Genomic DNA, 21382 nt, shown 5'->3' with positions numbered 1-21382 from the left:
TGTGAAATAGAACCTCAGACTAAATAGCCATAGCCGCCCTCCCCGACCAAATAATCATAAACAGCCATGAGCTGACATGACTTTAATAATACGTAGTCAGTTATTCCACCACTTATGGACATTGTAAATATGCAGACATCCACACTTTCTCACGATCTTATGTTCAATATCAGCATAACATAGTGTTTCATACCTCTTTCTTGTCTGTGCATTTGATACGAGAATTCAGTCTATCCTCATTTCGGTCACAAAGGTGTGTCTCTCTCAAGCAATGGGTTTTGAAAACAAAGGACTAGATGGATACATAGCTGACATTCCTGGCTATTACTCTGTGCAATACTAGCAACACAGACATTACTTAGTTTCATACAATGACATCATTCAATCAGATAAACATTTTGACAGCAGACAAGGCCGATTTCATCGTAAGTTCTATACATCACTATCTAGGGTTACAGCTTAGACAAAAGGGCAAAAATAAAATTAAAATAACAAAAATGACAATTATCTCTTAAATGCTTACAGGAAAACAATTTTTTTCTATATTCTTTTTAACAAACACCAATGTAAAGGCAATATAATTTCAATGTGCTTGGTTGGCATGTATCCAGGTAATACTGTTCCCTGGGTTTTTACATTTCAGCCACTTATTCATCTAACCATCAAAGATGTGAAATGGTTCAGGTAAAAATGCCAGCTGACTGTGCATAGCCAAGTGTTGTACGAATGAATGAATGAATGAAGGACAACAGATTCCAGTCAAGAAAGCAAGTGAACTCAAATAGACCAATAACAGTTATTCAGAAATAAAACCACATTAAACAAACTTAACAATGTACTGTCTACATACAGCATTTAATCTCTCAATTATTAAAAAGCACAAAATAATATGAAAGAATCAGCATGCAATCTATTTGACACTGCAGTCTTTCACATGGATGACAAACAATGCCACAGAAGCAGAGGGCTGAAAACAAAACAAAATGTGCTGAAACTCAAATGCTGAGTTCATTGTCCCATCAGCCTATGCTTATGGTGATCAAACAAGATTCAAACAAATGGAAGTAACTGACACTCCATTCAAATTCTAGGTGCATAATGCACGTCATGTGTATACACTCAAGTAACAGAAATGGTCAGATACGTTAAAATATAACAATGAGGTTAGGTATTGATTTATTCAGAGATCACAGGACCCTCTGAACATCTCAAAGGCAATGTATCTTTCAGACTCCCAAGCTGAACAAATGTTTTCTACAAAACAACGTTTCTAAAATCCTGAATTCACATTCTTCTAGCATAATTCCATGTCTTCATACTACCATAACCTCTGAAGTAAATATGAAGGTAACGTCAACACAGAAACAGTAACCTGAAAGGCTATTTGCAGATGAAATATCCTAAATCTAAACCTACATCTGAGGTTAACTAACTCTTGACAAACCGACTGGTTGAAAAATGGGATATATGGGTGTTCATGCATACTCAAATCTAAGTCAAACCTTTTTTTTTTTTTTTTTCTGGCCATGATAAGCAGCAGCTTTGTAAAGCTGCAACAGACTTAGTGCAAACCTAAAATAGTGTAGTAGAGCATGCAATTAACCTGCAGCGGTGACTTCACTGACGCCATTATCCCCTCAACATGACATCAGTAAACAATGCCTTGTGGAGAGTATAGATTCAAACTAAACCCCCCACAGGGTTCTCAACAAAATAACATTGGTAACATGCTACAAATGTACTTTTTTTTCCATGGTAGAAAAATATTTTAAAACCATTTTTAAAAAGCTGTGATTTGGGTGAATGAGGAGCTCAAAATATCCTCCTGTCTCACTCTTTCGATAAGGACAAATTACATAGATGTTCCTGTTGTTCTACAAGGCATCAGAAACCCTAAAACTAGATTTACTAAAAACATCCTTGCCACAGACACAGGACAGAACCATTTAATGGAGGTATATAAGGGGTGGGTGCGTGGAGGGTCAAGAGTGTGGTTCAGTCCAGTGTTGTGAGCGTAGAGGGCCAGCCCCGTTAAAGGTCTCCAGGTTTCTGGTTGCAGTTAGCACAAACACGGACGGGGTGGTCCCAGCCCCGCGACGGGACCGGCCGACGCTCCAGCGAGCACTCGTCACACACGCCTTGCCCGCAGGAGCGACAGTGGTGCTTGGACAGCTTGGCAGTGAAGTTGCACTGGCAGTTGTGGCAGGAGAGGATATCCTGGTCAGGCACCCAGTAGGTGGGACGCGCAGCATCCTTCACCAGACCTGAAGAAAGAGCGGACACACAGTAAAAAACGACTGCTAGAATATAATGGTTTAGCATTGCACTCCCAATAACATGTTGAACAATAAAAGTATCCTAATACTGCAGTATCTAAAAATCATTTTATTTGTGACATTTTTCATATGCCACCAGATGGCAGCCTGTCCATTGGTTTAAATTACTGCAGTCATGTTGCCCATTACACAATTCTATCTGGCTCTTGTGTTACATAACACTCACCCAGTGGGATGTCAATAGCAGTAACCACGGCGCCCAGTGTGTTTGAAACTGCTTCTCCAACCTTCCTGGCTAGGTTTCCACCTTCCTCATCTTCAACCTCTGCATGCAACAGCTCTGTACAAAGTATACAACTATGTTACCACTGTACAGTATGGCTAAAATAAACACGTATGCAGACTAAGTATGGCTATAAACAGATTTACAGGCTAAGTATACTAAGTTACCACTGTACAGCATGGCTAAAAACAAATACATACAGGCTAATTTTGGCTCTGTAGTGTTGGTACCTGTATGTGTGGCCCTCTGCTCATAACAGGTGTCACAGACTCTCACGGGGGCCAGACCCCAGCCTTTCTCAGGGACGGGCGTGGCTTTGGAAGAGCATGCGTCACAGAACCCTTCCCCACAGGCACGGCAGTGATGCTTGGTGTCGTTGTCTTGGAAGACCTCTTGGCACTTAAGGCATGTCTGGACATTACAGGGGGAAAACAAAAACAAGAGGCAGTTATTGACCAGGGCCTCTAGGACGAGGGGTCGATCTGAGCCTTATCTTGTGACCCGCAAACATGGGTTGTGTAACATTGGCCCCCAGCTAAAAAGCAGTGAAGGGCAGTAAACAGGTTCCCGGACAAGAAAGTGTTGACTCTGCTGTTCCACGTATGATATGTGTGGCTGGTCCTCTGTCACTCACCAGGATGAGGGAGTTGGGTTTCCAGTAGGTCGGGGCGATCTGATCCGTTAGCCAGGAGGTGACTGCCTTAGCAGGCTTCACACTGAGCTCTGACACAGACTGGGCCATGAAGTTAACACCATCCAGCAGACGCTGCGCTGCATTGCTATTGTCCTTCAGGAATCCATCTGCCTGTGGAAAGTGAACATTGAGTTACAAGAAGTTAACATGTTCTTTTGTTTACATATAAGACTATGTTGAGAATGGGGAAATAATACCAGTTTGCTTTAGAGTTATTTTAGTAGGTATGTGGTGTGGTAGTTCTCTTACCCCAGGCCATATATGCTGGATTTCAGTGCGGACCACCGTTTCTACTGGGTCCTGGTTCCCATACCAGTACTGCCGGCTCCGATAGATCACCCCACAGTTTGGACATTCAATCACGTACCTGCAGAGACATACAAAAACACAAAAGTTCAATCTTACAGAGCAGTTTTAACCATATACTGTACAGTGCATTCAGAAAGTATTCAGACCCCTTGACTTTTTCCACATTTTGTTACAGCCTTATTCTAAAATGGATTAAATAGTAATTTTTTTCCCTCATCAATCTACACACAATACCCCATAATGACTAAGCAAAAACAGATTTTTTGATTTTTTTTGCAAATTTATAAAAAATAAACTGAAGTATAACATTTTTCATAAGTATTCAGACGCTTTACTCAGTACTTTGTTGAAGCACCTTTGGCAGCGATTACAGCCTCAAGTCTTCTCCGGTATGATGCTACAAGCTTGGCAGACCTGTATCTGTCATGTGCCTTTTACTGAGGAGTGGCTTCGGTCTGGCCACTCTACCATAAAGGCCTGATTGGTGGACTGCTGCAGTGATGGTTGTCCTTCTGGAAGATTATCCCATCTCCATAGAGGAGCTCTGTCAGAGTGACCATTGGGTTCTTGGTCACCTCCCTGACCAAGGCCCTTCTCCCCCCGATTGCTCAGTTTGGCAGTGCGGCCAGCTCTAGGAAGAGTCTTGGTGGTTCCAAACTTCTTCCATTTAAGAATGATGGAGGCCACAGTGTTCTTGGGGACATTCAATGCTGCAGACATTTTTTGGTACCCTTCCCCAGATCTGTGCCTCGACACAATCCTGTCTCGGAGCTCTACGGGCAATTCCTTCGACCTCATGGCTTGGTTTTTGCTCTGACATACACTGTCAACTGTGGGACCTTATATAGACAGGTGTGTGCCTTTCCAAATCATGTCCAATCAATTGAATTTACCACAGGTGGACTCCAAACAAGTTGTAGAAACATCTCAAGGAAGATCAATGGAAACAGGATGCACCTGAGCTCAATTTCGAGTCTCATAGCAAAGTGTCTGAATACTTGTGTAAATAAGGTATTTCTGTTTTGTTTTTTCACTTTGTAATTATGGGATATTGTGTGTAGATTGATGAGGAAAATGTTTAATTTAATCCATTTTAGAATAAGGCTGTAATGTAACAAAATGTGTAAAAAGGGAAGGGGTCTGAATACTTTATGAATGCAATGTACCTCAAGACAAACAACTACATATCTGGAGACATATCTGGAGTGCACCAGATAAGCTAGTAAACGGCTAAGGGTTAGCAATGAATGGATTGGTGATTCTAGATCAAAAAGCACCATGACTTAAAATTAGAGACACTGGTAGAAATCCAACCCCAACCCATGACCTCTAGTGTCACTCACCCTGACCAGGCGTATCTGGCAAGGCCCAGCCATGGAGAGTCTGAGGACGCAGAGGTCTTGGGAACAACCACCACCTCCTTTCCCCCTTCGTAACAGGCCTAGCGGGACAACAGAGGCATTGCGGTCAACCTGATACAGAGTCAGAGATCTTCAGAATGTCGTATGGCAACATTGGGTTCAGGTAGTACAAGATTTAGGTGGATATCCACAGGACTAACCTTGCAGGTGTAGATGCGATTGTCGTATTGGGGTGAGTAACGGCAGCGGTGTTTGGCCTCATGACACACCCCCTCCCCAAGGTGGTTCATGCTGTTCTTGCAGCCAGAGCTAAAATGGCAACAACAATGTGACTTGTTAAAACCCTCGCTGTAGTCAGTGGCATGAGATGGAGAAAATTAAATAAATTACCCGCAACTGAGGCAGAGGCAGGAGCAGGTGAAGTACTCATCGGGGAAGAAGCAATTTTGGGCTATGAGCTCATCAGAAATCTCCCCATTGAAGCGCTCACTCAGGGCCTAGACAGAGAGAAACAACACATCAGAAATGACATACACATAGTCTGACTAGATTGTTCAAACAGTGTGAAAGTAAACCTGTCACTATTGAATAGCAATGTTTGTAACTTGCTAAAACATCCTGTTCTTGTTTCAGTTTGCCTTATGTAAATGTGAGCCTGTTTGAAACTGTTCTGGAGCCAGGTGACTACTGACTGAGTTATAAGCATGTATACTACCTGCAAGGCTTTGAAGATGACGACTGGGGAGCGAGGGGAGCGGGTGGCGTTGTTGTCCAGCAGCTGCTCCAGGGTGCGCTGCAGGCCACCAAAGTCTGTTGGGGGGCTACAGGTACGCGTGCCTCGGTACTGGATGGAGCTGAAGGCCTCTGGGAAACGGCCCAGCTTCCTGAAACGCTCAAGTAGCATCCGATCTACAGACTCTGATGAGTTGTCTGTTATAATGAGAGAGAACAAAGAACAGGATGAGAAGACAGACTTAACTTGGAGTTGGTATATAACCCTTCATAAAAAGGACATTTCACTTCAGATTACATTGATCAATCAAAACGGAGATGGAAGGTGCCTTACACAAAAAGAAAAATCTAAGTAAAAGAAGTCAAATTCTACTCTAAAGACAAGAAACATACACTGAACAAAAATAGAAACGCAACATGTAAAGTGATGGTCCCATGTTTCATGAGCTGAAATAAAAGATCCCAGAAATGTTCCATATGCACAAAAAGCTTATTTCTCAAATGTTGTGGCCAAATTTGTTTACATCCCTGTTAGTGAGCATTTCTCCTTTGCCAAGATAATCCATCCACCTGACAGGTGTGGCATATCAAGAAGCTGATTAAACAGCATGATCATTACACAGGTGCACCTTGTACTGGGGACAATAAAAGGCCACTAAAATGTTGTCACACAACACAATGCCACAAATGTCTCAAGTTTTGAGGGAGCGTGGAATTGGCACGCTGACTCCAGAACTATTGCCAGAAAATTGAATGTTCATTTCTCTACCACAAAACGCCTCCAACGTACATCCAACCGGCTTCACAACTGTAGACCACGTGTATGGCGTCATGTGGGTGAGCTGTTTGCTGATGTCACCGTTGTGAACAGAGTGCCCCATGGTGGTGGTGGGGTTATGGTATGGGCAGACATAAGCTACAGACAACGAACACAATTGCATTTTAACGATGGCAATTTGAATGCACAGAGATACCGTGACGAGATCCTGAGGCCCATTGTCGTGCCATTCTTCCACCGCCATCACCTCATGTTGCATGATAACGCACTGCCCCATGTCGCAAGGACCTATACACAATTCCTGGAAGCTGAAAATGTCCCAGTTCTTCCATGGCCTGCATACTCACCAGACATGTCACCCATTGAGCACGTTTGGGATGCTCTGGATCTACATGCACAACAGCGTGTTCCAGTTCCCGCCAATATCCAGCAAATTCACACACCCATTGAAGAGGAGTGGGACAACATTCCACAGGCCACATTCAACAGCCTGATCAACTCTATGCAAAAGTGATGTGTCGCGCTGCTCGAGGCAAACTGGTTTTCTTATCCACGCCCCTACCTTTTTTTTTTAAGGTACTGTATTTGTGACCAACAGATGCATATTTGTATTCCCAGTCATGTGAAATCCATAGATTAGGGCCTAATTTATTTATTTCAATTGACTGATTTCCTTATATGAACTGTAACTCAGTAAAATCTTTGAAATTGTTGCGTTTATATTTTTGTTCAGTATATTTTAAGGGATAGAAAATATTTTTTTACAGTTCAACAGCCACATACTTTAAAAGGAAAAGGTCTCTAGATTACTCAAACTGCTTGACTGGCCAGTTACCTGCTCACACTGTTTCAAAACAGCTCTGTTGGAATGACAATTACTAGTCTTAGCGTGTCAAAGGGAGAGAGGGGTGAGTAGAGATTCTGCACCCGTAATCACCAAATTACATGTTTTATGATCTTCTATAGCAGCACTCATATACATGAATCTACTGTATCCCTAATGTTTCCACTCTGTCAAGGAAGGTGAAATAACAATGAGACTGATGAGTGCAGCAAGTAACAATCTTCGATTTGTGTACAGTACACTATGGTAAGTGTTGACTACAGTATTTCTCAGCACTGACCTGAGCCCAGCAGCTTGGTGTGGACGGTCTCATGGAAGATGATGACGGCCGGGCCCAGGGTGGACAGAGGCACGTCCAGGCCACAGCGGGCCGTAGTGGCCTTCAGCTCCTTGGTGAAATGCTTCAGGTAGGCGTCCGACGCGTCGCACAGAAACTTGAAGAGGTCGTCATGGAGGCGGTCGGCGTGGGTACGGTAGATTATGAGGTCGGAGATAGCTAGCACCTTGAGCAGGAGGCGTGTTCTTTGGCCCTGGTTGGAGCTGTTACCCAGCAGGCCCTCTGTGTCGATGACCACCACCTTGTGGATGGGATCGAATGCCGCCCACACCCCCACTGTGCAGGACTCCTGTGTGGGGGAGGTCTTGAACACCTCCCTGCCCATGAAGAAAGTGTGGTTCAGAGTGTGGGATTTACCCTCTCCTGTGTTGCCAAAGATTGACACCACCTTGATCAGCTTGTCAGGCTTGCAGTTCAATTCCTTCACAAACGCACCTTCGTCCTTTATCTGCAGAAAAAAAAGAGTAGAGTTGGCAGATGAGAGGTAATTCCATTTCACAAAACTCAATTTAGTTTGGAAACAAAACTGACAGAATGCATAAACTCAAAAGGCCTTTTTTAGTCCCTTAACTACCCACCTGCATCTCCTCATTCACATCAACCAGAAGAAAACTGCAGACTTTCTCCAGAAGTTTTGCCTTCTGGACTTCTGCCTCATCTACCACTGAGCTTAAGTTGATCTCTGCAGGTTTGAGTGGAGGGGTTGAATTAACCTGTGGAGGTTTGGGTGGAGGGGTTAATTTGACCTCAACAGGTTTTGGTGGAAGGGTTGAGTTGATCTCTGCAGGTTTGGGTGGAGGGGTTGAGTTGACATGTACAGGTTTTGGTGGAGGATTTGAGTTGTCCTCTGTAGATTTGTGTGGAGGGGTTGAGTTGAGCTCTGCAGGTTTGGGTGGAGGAGGATAGGCGGTGAGTTGGTGCTTCTTCTTGTTACCTCCATTATGGGTGCTTCTCCGACACTGTTGGCACAAGTTGACTTTGCAGTTCTGGCAGCGGACAACAGACCTGTGGCGGCGGCCATTCACTGTCCCTTCCTTCCCTCCTTTGCAGTTGTCACAGTAGGGTACATGCCCTGGGCCGATCTCGACCCGTTCATGGTTCTGCAGGCACTCTTGACTATGGAGTTCCTTCTCACAGCGAACACACTGCAAGCTTCTACATTTGTCACATTCAAAAGCAGCCTCTTCTGAGCCCCCACAAGCATAGTTCTCTTGACAAATTAGACTGGTGTTAATTTCCTTTTCTGATGATGAACCATGGCCACTCATTTTTTCTCACAAGTCAAATCTGAACACAGTTTTATGCTAGCTGGAGTAATTTGACTATAACGTCAAATAGTCCCAAAAGCAGAGTGAATAAATATCAATCAAGTAGTTTTAGTGATAACACACATGACTTTAGTGTTAAATATGGTATGCTTTATAGGCTACACCTGCACAACACCTTGAACATAGACAACTTTATGTAAGTAGACTTAACAGGGTTGCATGTGCTCCAATTGACCTCTAAAGATTCAGGATCCACCACAAAAAAATGTACAGCTTATTAGCAAACAATTACTGCAGCATTTCATATATTACAAAAATAATGTCAATATGTGACAAATTGCAAATATAGTACAGTGAGGCAATCTGGTTGAATATGTTTGTTCTGGCTATTTTAAGTCAACCTGCTCTTGACAATAAAATACATTACCTTTATAACTGGCTTCGTGAACAGTAAAACGCTGCCAGAATAGATACGTTACAATAAGGTCAGCAAAGTATAGCTGGAAACTCAATGTATGCAATAAAACAAGTGTTTGGCAAGACAACTTCCCTTAAACATATAGCTAGCTACACTAACGTGAATATGTGCAAACTGGCACCAACTTCAAACCACAGTTGGAAGAACTAGCCAGCTGTTTAGAATAAAAAATAAATCACTTCCCTTGTTAGCTAGTTTCCTAATTGCTACCTAACTCGAAAATAAAATGACCTAGCTGACAGCTGCCTAAAAAAGCTAGCTAGTAAGTTAGCTGCCTGTAGCTTGACATTTAAACAATAGTTAGCCAACAAACGTAGTTAACTAGTTTAAAATAACGTTATTCCAATGTCAATGTGACACAAACTATAACGAGTTCCGATGGACAAAATCGACAAAGATTATGTTTACACAACAAATCACAATCGCCCCTGTCTGAAACAGCTAACGTTAGCTGGCTATCTAGCTAGCTCTGTGTTATCCAAGCTAGACAGTTTTGGTAAACTCGGTTGTCAATAATATCATAGCCGAATGCTAGGATAACAGCGGGTCGGTCAACAATAAAAGAAAGCATACGAAGAAAAATAGCACAATCCGTTTCGGGAGTCTTTAAAATATATTATTGCATTGAAATCCTTCCTAGCTTTGTCATTGTTTTGTTCATCAGCCCCCTTCTCTGGCGGATTTCTGTGCGCTATGATTGTTGTTGTTCCTAGCCAGGTCAGATCAGCTGATCAGATTATAAAGGCAAACGAGGACGCATGCTGGGAAATGCAGTTGTTTTGAATAAAACAAGTAGGCGTTGTAGTCAAAAATCTATCAAATTGTCTTTGATATTATGTGTACTTCTACATAAAGACACACACAGACATGGATGATGGATTGTCTAGTAAAATTTGACATTTTATCAGAAAGATATTGGATTGTACAACCTGATTTGATTGTGTGATGAAATTGTGAAAGGGAACTCTGAAACTACCACTAATATTGCAAGACTTTGAATTTGATCATTATGAATAATTTGTTTTCCTGACAGAATTACCAAATATAGATTTTCTATACAATTTGTAGTATTCTTTAAACAACTGAAAGCTCAGCTTTTTAAGATTCAGTACACCAGTAGAGGGCAGTATATAACTCATAGTTCGAATCCTTGGGTAAACGACTACCTGACAACAAATTCCTATTTCTCTATGGTTTGATCATGTCAGTGGGTTTGATATGAGACCTTCCCAGAATGAAAATGTCCTTAAGTGGACACAATGTAATTGTGGTGGTGTGAATGTGACAAATTATTATGCAAAATGTCTAAAACAGGGTCTCAATCTCAATGTACTTAACCTTAGTACCCGTGTTTCCCTACACCAGGGTTCCACAACTGTCGGCCAGTAGATGATTGATTTTATTTGATGTCTTCATCCTTTGCTTGCCCCACAAGTTTTTTTATGTTTACATTGTTGGACATAAGACTGTAAAAACACTAGCAAATCAGCTCCAAGTGATTTTAATTTTGGTAATCTGTTCCGAAGTATTCCCACCCATGATAAAGAGATATATGTGATCGTATACAAATGTAAGCAAAGTTTGAAATGATTATGTTTTAGTCAAATATACTGTATCTGTCTGGGCTTCTTGCGGTTAATTTGCAGTCTACAAAGTATGTGTAATTATGTCCCAGCCCGTGAGCCTCAGCTCAAGAAAATGAAAGAAAAAACAGCGCGCGGCTGAATCTACAGTAGTTGATGATCCCTGCCCTCCACAATAAAGTAGGCTGTATTTTCTTTCTTATATGGAGGTGTCATTTGATTTGCTGTTTTTAATAGTTTATTTGTTTATCCTGGAAATGGGAATTTCAGCACAGTGACATTTGGAAGATTATTCACTTTTACCACTCCTTCAAGTAAATTCCACCAGAATAATTTGGATTTGTGTGCAACATGTCCTAAAAGAGAACAGATGTGTGGGCAGTGTATCTCCCATAATCGAATATATATTTACTGGTAACTAATATTCCAAATAATAGTTTTTCCTTGTGCAGATACAGTGTTTAGTCACCACATTATGTTGTCCACTAGAAAAGCCTTTGTGAGGAAACCATAGTAATCAGAATGCTAATTACCACCTGGGAGAGAAAGCAGGGATTCACCCCACTTTATAAATGTTAATGGTCTCTTTGAAGTGGTTTAGGAATTGGCAGATTACTTTATTGAACAGAAAACTGTTTAGAAGAAGCTCAGCAGATCTCAGCAGTGTGCTGGGATAGTAGGATCTAGGCTAGTTTGACAGGCTCCAGAGATTGGATAAATGAGAAGAAGTCTCCAACACAGCAGGCCCAGGAAATACAAAATTCAGAGGATTAGGGCTTCAGGCATTAGGGCCTGTATGCACACTATATAGTATAATCCGTTTTTAAATTGTTGTCTCCTTTATATCACATGTAGGCCTTTACATTTTACCATTGATTTATCGTACACTTAAAAACAGTGTTCTCCTCTTTCTTATGCAAAGTTTAAGGTTTCCAATACCCAATGACTGTGGACATGGATGTAGTACTCAGCAATAGATTTATATCCATTATGACTTTCCTCTTTCCAAGGCTTAAACCAATTTGCTATTATAACAAAAGCAAAGGGAACATTTCTAATGGAGAGGTAAAAAAAAAATCTAGTTACTAATTTAAATGGTCTTTGTCTTGTAAATTGGAGCCTCAATTTGACAGCAGGTGACCATAGTCCCTTGTCTTTGAGCTGAGTAACAAAACCCTGTGGTGCGAGTATTCTCAGCTCTCAGTCTTTCCCTCTATTATTTTCAGAGGATTTACCTCCCTGACTGTTGGCCTCCCTGGCTGTTGGCCTCCCTCAGTGATCAACAGACCTTACCAAAAAACTCACAAGATAATATTAAATTATGGAGTACCGCCTACCGGAATATAAGGTCCAAATGCATTAGTGAATATAATTTTTTCTACAACTACTCTGAGGGTCAACATCTGATCTATACCAGATGATTCTCTAGTCAATGAGAATGCATTCTGCAATCTGTCATTTTCACACATTTCTTTACTTCTACACTACCAGTCAAAAGTTTGGACACACCTACCCATTCAAGGGTTTTTCTTTATTTTTACTATTTTTTACATTGTAGAATAATAGTGAAGACATCAAAACTATGAAATAACACATATGGAATCATGTGGTAACCAAAAAAGTGTTAAACAAATCAAAATATTTTTTATATTTGAGATTCTTCAAATAGCCACCCTACGCCTTGATGACAGCTTTGCACACTCTTGGCATTCTCTCAACCAGCTTCACCTGGAATGCTTTTCCAACAGTCTTGAAGGAGTTCCCACAAATGCTGAGCACTTGTTGGCTGCTTTTCCTTCACTCTGCGGTCCGACTCATCCCAAACCATCTCAATTGGGTTGAGGTCGGGGGATTGTGGAGGCCAGGTCATCTGATGCAGCACTCCATCACTCTCCTTTTTGGTAAAATAGCCCTTACACAGCCTGGAGGTGTGTTGGGTCATTGTCCTGTTGAAAAACAAATGATAGTCCCACTAAGCCCAAACCAGATGGGATGGCATATCGCTGCAGAATGCTGTGGTAGCCATGCTGGTTAAGTGTGCCTTGAATTCTAAATAAATCACAGACAGTGTCACCAGCAAAGCACCCCCACACCATAACACCTCCTCCTCCATGCTTTACGGTGGGAAATACACATTCAGAGATACGACAGTCCATCATTACTTTAAGACATGAAGGTCAGTCAATACAGAAAATGTCAAGAACTTTGAAAGTTTCTTCAAGTGCAGTCGCAAAAGCCATCAAGCGCTATGATGAAACTGGCTCTCATGAGGACCGTCACAGGAATGGAAGACCCAGAGTTACCTCTGCTGCAGAGGATACGTTCAATAGAGTTACCAGCCTCAGAAATTGCAGCCCAAATAAATGCTTCACAGAGTTCAAGTAACAGACACATCTCAACATCAACTGTTCAGAGGGGACTGTGTGAATCAGGCCTTTATCAAATCAAATCAAATCAAATCAAATTTTATTGGTCACATGCGCCGAATACAACAGGTGCAGACATTACAGTGAAATGCTTACTTACAGCCCTTAACCAACAGTGCATTTATTTTAAACAAAAAAAAAGTAAGAATAAAACAACAACAAAAAAGTGTTGAGAAAAAAAGAGCAGAAGTAAAATAAAGTGACAGTAGGGAGGCTATATATACAGTAAAATAAAGTGACAGTAGGGAGGCTATATATACAGGGGGGTACCGTTGCATAGTCAATGTGCGGGGGCACCGGCTAGTTGAGGTAGTTGAGGTAATATGTACATGTGGGTAGAGTTAAAGTGACTATGCATAAATACTTAACAGAGTAGCAGCAGCGTAAAAAGGATGGGGTGGGGGGGCAGTGCAAATATTCCGGGTAGCCATGATTAGCTGTTCAGGAGTCTTATGGCTTGGGGGTAGAAGCTGTTGAGAAGTCTTTTGGACCTAGACTTGGCACTCCGGTACCGCTTGCCGTGCGGTAGCAGAGAGAACAGTCTATGACTAGGGTGGCTGGAGTCTTTGACAATTTTGAGGGCCTTCCTCTGACACCGCCTGGTATAGAGGTCCTGGATGGCAGGGAGCTTTGCCCCAGTGATGTACTGGGCCGTACGCACTACCCTCTGTAGTGCCTTGCGGTCAGAGGCCAAGCAGTTGCCATACCAGGCGGTGATGCAACCAGTCAGGATGCTCTCGATGGTGCAGCTGTAGAATTTTTTGAGGATCTGAGGACCCATGCCAAATCTTTTTAGTCTCCTGAGGGGGAATAGGCTTTGTCGTGCCCTCTTCACGACTGTCTTGGTGTGTTTGGACCATGATAGTTCGTTGGTGATGTGGACACCAAGGAACTTGAAGCTCTCAACCTGTTCCACTACAGCCCCGTCGATGAGAATGGGGGCGTGCTCAGTCCTCTTTTTTTTACTGTAGTCCACAATCATCTCCTTTGTCTTGGTCACGTTGAGGGAGAGGTTGTTGTCCTGGCACCACACGGCCAGATCTCTGACCTCCTCCCTATAGGCTGTCTCATCGTTGTCGGTGATCAGGCCTACCACTGTTGTGTCGTCGGCAAACTTAATGATGGTGTTTGAGTCGTGCCTGGCCATGCAGTCATGGGTGAACAGAGAGTACAGGAGAGTACAGGAGAGTACTTTATGGTCGAATTGCTGCAAAGAAACCATTACTAAAGGACACCAATAATAAGAAGAGACCTGCTTGGGCCAAGAAACACGAGCAATGGACATTAGACTGGTGGAAATGTGTCCTTTGGTCTGGAGTCCAAATTGGAGATTTTTGGTTCCAACCGCTGTGTCTTTGTGAGACGCGGTGTGGGTGAACAGATGATCTCCGCATGTGTAGTTCCCACCGTAAAGCATGGAGGAGGAGGTGTTATGGTGTGGGGGGCTTTGCTGGTAACACGGTCTGTGATTTATTTAGAATTCAAGGCACACTTAACCAGCATGGCTACCACAGCATTCTGCAGCGATACGCCATCCCATCTGGTTTGGGCTTAGTGGGACTATCATTGTTTTTTCAACAGGACAATGACCCAACACACCTCCAGGCTGTGTAAGGGCTATTTTACCAAGAAGGAGAGTGATGGAGTGCTGCATCAGATGACCTGGCCTCCACAATCCCCCGACCTCAACCCAATTGAGATGGTTTGGGATGAGTTGGACCGCAGAGTGAAGGAAAAGCAGCCAACAAGTGCTCAGCATATGTGGGAACTCCTTCAAGACTGTTGGAAAAGCATTCCTCATGAAGCTGGTTGAGAGAATGCCAAGAGGGTGCAAAGCTGTCATCAAGGCAAAGGGTGGCTACTTTGAAGAATCTCAAATATAAAATATATTTAGATTTGTTTAAAACATTTTTGGTTACTACATGATTGTTATTTCATAGTTTTGATGTCTTCACAATTATTCTACAATGTAGAAAATAGTAAAAATAAAGAAAAACCCTTGAATGAGTAGGTGTGTCCAAACTTTTGACTGGTAGTGTAATTCATTAAAATAAACATTAAAAAAAAACAGAAAACGTAAGAGATTTGTAAAGAGACAAGTAAACGTGACATAAAATGACAAAGCAAACATCGGTTAAAAACATGTGGCTTCCACAAGAAGCACAGAAATATATGGCTAGAAGATATTCACATTTTATAGAGTTTAGGAACAAAATACTTGACCATGCATAGTGTCTCTGTGAGAGAAAAGTGATTGTCAGGTCTCAAATAGGCTGTGACACAAACTGCAATACAATGCTAGCTGAACCCATCCTGTGAATAAGAAAGACTTGCCACACTTCAGACAATGGTGGAAGGCTGTCACAGGTTGATGGGTGAACCTTTGGCTTTTGAGCTTCAATAGGCACAATATATGACGACTTTTGTTCAGAATATTCTGTAACCCTTTGTAATCCATGCGACTCTTCATCTAGTTCCAGTTTTCAAGGTGCATAATCCATTCCACATAGCTGCTAGTGCAACCCCCTAGTATTCAACGCCAGAATACTATCATGTCCTACACTGAACAAAAATATAAACGCAACATGTAAAGTGTTGGTCCCATGTTTCATGAGCTGAAATAGAAAATCCCAGAAATGTTCCATACGCACAAAAAGCTTATTTATCTCAAATGTTGTGCACAAATTTGTTTACATCCCTGTTAGTGAGCAATTATCCTTTGCCAAGATAATCCATCCACCTGACAGGTTTGGCATATCAAGAAGCTGATTACACAGCATGATCATTACACAGGTGCACCTTTTGCTTGGGACAATAAAAGGTCACTTTAAAATGTGCAGTATTGTCACATAACACATTGCCACAGATATCGACATGGAATCGCTTTCCACTTTAATAATGGAACACTAGTTACTTTAATAATGTTTACATACTGCTTTACTCATCTCATATGTATATGCTGTATTCTATTCTACTGTATTTTAGTCAATGCCACTCCGACGTTGCTCGTCCTAATATTGATATATTTCTTAATTCCATTCTTATACTTTTAGATTTGTGTATTGTTGTGAATTGTTAGATACTACTGCACTGTTGGAGCTAGGAACACAAGCATTTCGCTACACCCGCAAGATCATCTGCTAAATATGTGTATGTGACCAATAAAATTTGATTTGATTTGATTTCTCAAGTTTTAAGGGAGCGTGCAATTGGCATGCTGACTGCAGGAATGTCCACCAGAGCTCTTGCCAGATATTTGAATGTTCATTTTTCTACCATAAGCTGCCTCCAACGTCGTTTTAGAGAATTTGGCAGTACGTCCAACTGGCCTCACAACCACAGACCACGTGTAACCATGCCAGCCCAGGACCTCCACAACTGGCTTCTTCACCTGCGGGATCTGATTGGCTGGGCCTGGCTCCCGAGTGGGTGGGCCTGGCTGCCAATTGGGTGGGCCTATGCCCTCCAAGGCCCACCCATGGCTGCGCCCCTGCCCAGTCATGTGAAATCCATAGATTAGGGCCTAATGAATGTATTTCCATTGACTAATTTCCTTATATGAACTGTAACTCAGTAAAATCTTTGAAATTGTTGCATGTTGCGTTTATATTTGAGGTAGTGTTGCCATTTGGTCAGATGAAGCAGAATAACTTATTCCACCTGCCACTAGAGAAAGTCTTTGCATAATCCAAGAGATTGAGCTTCTTTGCTTTCTGACAGGCCAAATGCTTCTTTGAGGTTCTTCTGGGTCAGTGCAGAACACTCCACGTAGTCGTGGGTTCTGATCTTCTCTACCAGCCCCCTGGCCTGGGAGTTCACCACCAGCTTGTCCCTCAGCTGGTCCAGATGGATAAGGATGTTAACATCATGCCGGAGGGCCAACTGTGTCCCCACTAGAATTATGGGTGAAGCAGGATTGAAGGTGCGGATCTGGGGGATCCATTTTGAAGTGGTGTTCTGGAAAGACACTGGGTTGACAATACTGAAGCAAAGAATTAAGACATCTATTTGATTGTAACACATGGAGTGAAAATGATCAAACTCCTCCTGCAAAAAAACAAGGAAAGAACAGATGAATTCACTGTACAGATGTAGGATCTTAATTTGAGCCAGAATGCTACAGCAGGAAAATAATTCTGCAGCAACAGGAAATGTGAATTATGTGGATTATAATTCATGGACATTTTTGTACGGGTTGATACATTTTTTGCAAGGGAAAATCAAGTCTGAAATTTCAAAGTGGAAATTAGAAACTTCAGAAGCCTTTGTAAACATAACATACTGATCCTACATCTGTATTCACTACATAGTCACTGTAGCCAACATTTAATACTGTCACGATCGTCGACAGATAAGCGTACATTCTTTATTTGTGTACACACACGAACCAAAACAATAAACCAAACGATACGTGAAGTCCTAGGTTATACACAACCCCCCCCAAAGGCGCGGACTGTGACCGCGCCACACCAACACAACGGGGTAGGGGCCGGGTGGGCATTCCGCCTCGGAGGCGGATCCGGCTCCGGGCGTGACCACCACTCTCTCTCTACCCCCCCGTAGCGCCCCTGGTCTGGTCTGGCCCTGCTGGCTGGAGCTGGACTAGACACCGGTGGAGCAGATTGCTCTGGCTCCGGTGTGGAGCAGCTGACCGGTGCCGGACCAGGCACCGGTGGAACAGGCACGGACCGTGCCGGACTGACGACGTGCACCACTGGCTTGGTGCGGGGAGCAGGAACGGGCCGGACCGGGCTGACGACGCGCATCACTGGCTTGGTGCGGGGAGCAGGAACGGGCTGGACCGGGCTGGCGACGCGCACCACTGGCTTGGTGCGAGGGACAGGAAGGGGCCGGACCGGGCTGACGACGCGCACCATTGGCTTGGTGCGGGGAGCAGGAACAGGCCGGACCGGGCTGGCGACGCGCACCACTGGCTTGGTGCGAGGGGCAGGAACAGGCCGGACCGGGCTGACGACGCGCACCACAGGCCTGGTGCGAGGGACAGGAACAGGCCGGACCGGGCTGGCGACGCGCACCACAGGCTTGGTGCGGGGAGCAGGAACAGGCCGGACCGGGCTGGCGACGCAAACCACAGGCTTGGTGCGGGTAGCAGGAACAGGCCGGACCGGGCTGGCGACGCGCACCACAGGCTTGGTGCGGGGAGCAGGAACAGGCCGGACCGGGCTGGCGACGCGCACCACAGGCTTGGTGCGGGGAGCAGGAACAGGCTGGACCGGGCTGGCGACGCGCACCACAGGTTGGTGTGAGGGACAGGAACAGGCCAGACCGGGCTGGCGACGCGCACCACAGGCTTGGTGCGGGGAGCAGGAACAGGCTGGACCGGGCTGGTGACGCGCACCACAGGCTTGGTGCGGGGAGCAGGAACAGGCCGGACCGGGCTGACGACGCGCACCACAGGCTTGGTGCGAGGGACAGGAACAGGCCGGGCTGGACTGTGGAGACGGACTGGAGGTCTGGAGCGGAGAGCTGACACAACCCGTCCTGGCTGAATGCCTATTTCCACACAATCTGTGTGAGGCATCAGCACAGGACGTACAGGGCTGTGCACTCGTACTGGCACTACAGCACGTGGCACTGGCGCAGGATATCCGGGACCGAGGAGGGGTACTGGAGGCCACGAGCGTTGAGCCGGCACACTCCGTCCTGGCTGCATGCCCACCTTAGCACGACAAGTGCGTGGTGCTAGCACAGGACGTACAGGACTGTGCCGGAACACTCGCGGCACAGTACGTGGCTCCGCATAACACGGAACCTGCCCAGTCTCACGCTGCCTAGCCTGAGTACGGGGAGTTGGCTCTGCTCTACCTCTAGGCTCCGCCAACCACCCTTCCAGCCCCCCAAACCTGGTGGCCTCCTCTCCTAGTCCGCCGATTCGTCCTGTAGCTGCCTCCAGCAGCCCCGTCGTCCACGCCGTGTGCCCCCCCCAAAAAATGTCTTGGGGGTGCCTCTCGCGTGTCCGACGTCGGCACGGTTGGCGCCGTTTCTCCTCTCCTGCCTGGGCATTTACTTTTGCCCATGGCCCTCTGCCCGCGAATGTGTCCTCCCAAGACCACCGTTCTCCCACCTGGGACATCGCCAACTTCTCCTCCTGGGCACGCTGCTTGGTCCTCTGGTGGTGGGATCTTCTGTCACGATCGACGACAGATGAAGCGGACCAAGGCGCAGCGTGATAAGCGTACATTCTTTATTTGTGTACACACACGAACCAAAACAATAAACCAAACGATACGTGAAGTCCTAGGTTATACACAACACCCTACGGAACAAGATCCCACACTAAACTAGTGAAAACAGGCTGCCTAAGTATTGTCCCCAATCAGAGACAACGAGCTACAGCTGCCTCTGATTGGGAACCACCCTGGCCAACATAGATCTAAACGATCTAGAACGACAACATAGAAAATGTAACAGAAACTCCACACACTGGCTCAACATTTAAGAGTCCCCCGAGCCAGGGCGTGACAAATACATTTGTTGCCATATTGTATTTTGTAGGCCTACTCGTGCATTATTGATAATGTAAAAAATTAAGTGTCATCATGGTTATATTTATACATCTATTTATAGGCTATAGGCCTAGTTATCTGTCCTGCTGTGTCCATCAACTGGATTTGTACTGGAATCCCATCTACTCGAACCAAACCTGTAGGATAGAGCACAATTCATCACATGCAGTATCAAACCCCCTTTCACTCGCCCAAAGGAAAATTGTTACTGTAGCCTACAGTAAGTAAAGGATGCAGAAGATGCTAACTCACCAGTGAAGACATCAAAGGCCATCTGACGGTATTCATTTGGATATCCATTGGATATATAACCTATGATCATACTGGCTTTCCCCACAGCACCATAACCAACCAACATACAACTAATGACTGGGTCCTGGTGCTTTTCTTGGAAAACATCGGGGGACAGCGTCATCTTATCTCTGATACTGCGTTCACTTCACCTATCTGGTGGCATTTCAGCAAAAGTTTAAATCAAAGTGAGTGCGCACTGTTTCATCAATTGCTACAGTGTCGGCAAACGGACATCAAAATGCACATGGAGGAAACAAATTTAGCAGGTACTTTGCCACCTCCAGTTTAAACGAACAATGCCACCCAATCAAGTTATAGCCCTCAATTCAACACAAACTTATTTTCACATGCTTGAATTTGCATAGTAACTCCCACAGCGGCCGTCAGCCAGTTGACAAAATGCCCAAAAATGGGCCATTGAAGATCGATGGCCTGGCTACTGTATGCATTTCAGTCAGTGGAGGCTGGCGGAAGGAACTATAGGATGACGGGGTCATTGTAATGTCTGGAATGGAGTCAATGGAACGGTATCAAACACAACAAACATACATGTATGTAAACCATGTTTGACTCCATTCCATTGAATCCTTTCCAGTCATTACAACGAGCCCTTCCTTCTATAGCTCCTCCCACCAGCCTCCACTGATTTCAGTGCAAAGGGAAGGGCTACCTGTCTACCACTCCAACCAAGATGCATGAATTGAGCAGTAAACTGAAGTGAGCAGTAAACTGGTCTAAGGCACTGCATCGCAGTGCTAGCTGTGCCACTAGAGATCCTGGTTCGAATCCAGGCTCTGGTTCGAATCCAGGCTCTGTCGTAGCTGGCCGTGACCGGGAGACCCATGGGGCGGCGCACAATTGGCCCAGCGTCGTCCAGGGTAGGGGAGGGAATGGCCAGCAGGGATGTAGCTCAGTTGGTAGAGCATGGCGTTTGCAACGCCAGGGTTGTGGGTTTGATTCCCACAGGGGGCCAGTATGAAAAATAAAAAAATGTATGCACTCACTAACTGTAAGTTGCTCTGGATAAGAGCGTCTGCTAAATGACGTAAATGTATTTGTATTTATTATGGATCCCCATTGATAAGCGCCTCTCTTGTTTTGGACCTTCCTCAAGGTTTACAGAGCAAAAAATGAAGGAGGTTTTTATTATATTTCAAAATGATGTTCTGTGGGTTCAGGGACCAATCACAAT

The 21382-nt window shown here is 44.4% G+C and overlaps 2 protein-coding genes across 2 annotated transcripts; both read right to left on the bottom strand.

Annotated features, from left to right (window-relative positions):
• Positions 1-67: 67 nt before the first annotated feature.
• Positions 68-10057, bottom strand: LOC121539265 (zinc finger FYVE domain-containing protein 1). The gene is made up of 11 exons (XM_041847627.2): positions 8193-10057; positions 7558-8062; positions 5639-5853; positions 5314-5420; positions 5124-5232; positions 4906-5003; positions 3503-3620; positions 3194-3364; positions 2790-2970; positions 2503-2616; positions 68-2264 (listed from the first exon to the last, which is right to left on the bottom strand). Exons 1-11 carry the CDS (start codon positions 8880-8882, stop codon positions 2032-2034), a joined length of 2541 nt encoding a protein of 846 aa, XP_041703561.1. The 5' UTR covers positions 8883-10057; the 3' UTR covers positions 68-2031.
• A 6978-nt stretch (positions 10058-17035) lies between these two features.
• LOC121539746 (rho-related GTP-binding protein RhoV-like) lies at positions 17036-20311 on the bottom strand. The gene is made up of 3 exons (XM_041848455.1): positions 20149-20311; positions 19979-20033; positions 17036-17420 (listed from the first exon to the last, which is right to left on the bottom strand). The coding sequence occupies exons 1-3, from the start codon at positions 20309-20311 to the stop codon at positions 17036-17038; spliced, it is 603 nt and encodes a 200-aa protein (XP_041704389.1).
• Between the last annotated feature and the right edge of the window lie 1071 nt (positions 20312-21382).

Source organism: Coregonus clupeaformis, chromosome 25, assembly GCF_020615455.1.
Source record: "Coregonus clupeaformis isolate EN_2021a chromosome 25, ASM2061545v1, whole genome shotgun sequence".
In the NCBI taxonomy this organism is placed as follows: Eukaryota; Metazoa; Chordata; class Actinopteri; order Salmoniformes; family Salmonidae; genus Coregonus; species Coregonus clupeaformis.
This window is presented reverse-complemented; position numbering and strand designations above follow the sequence as displayed.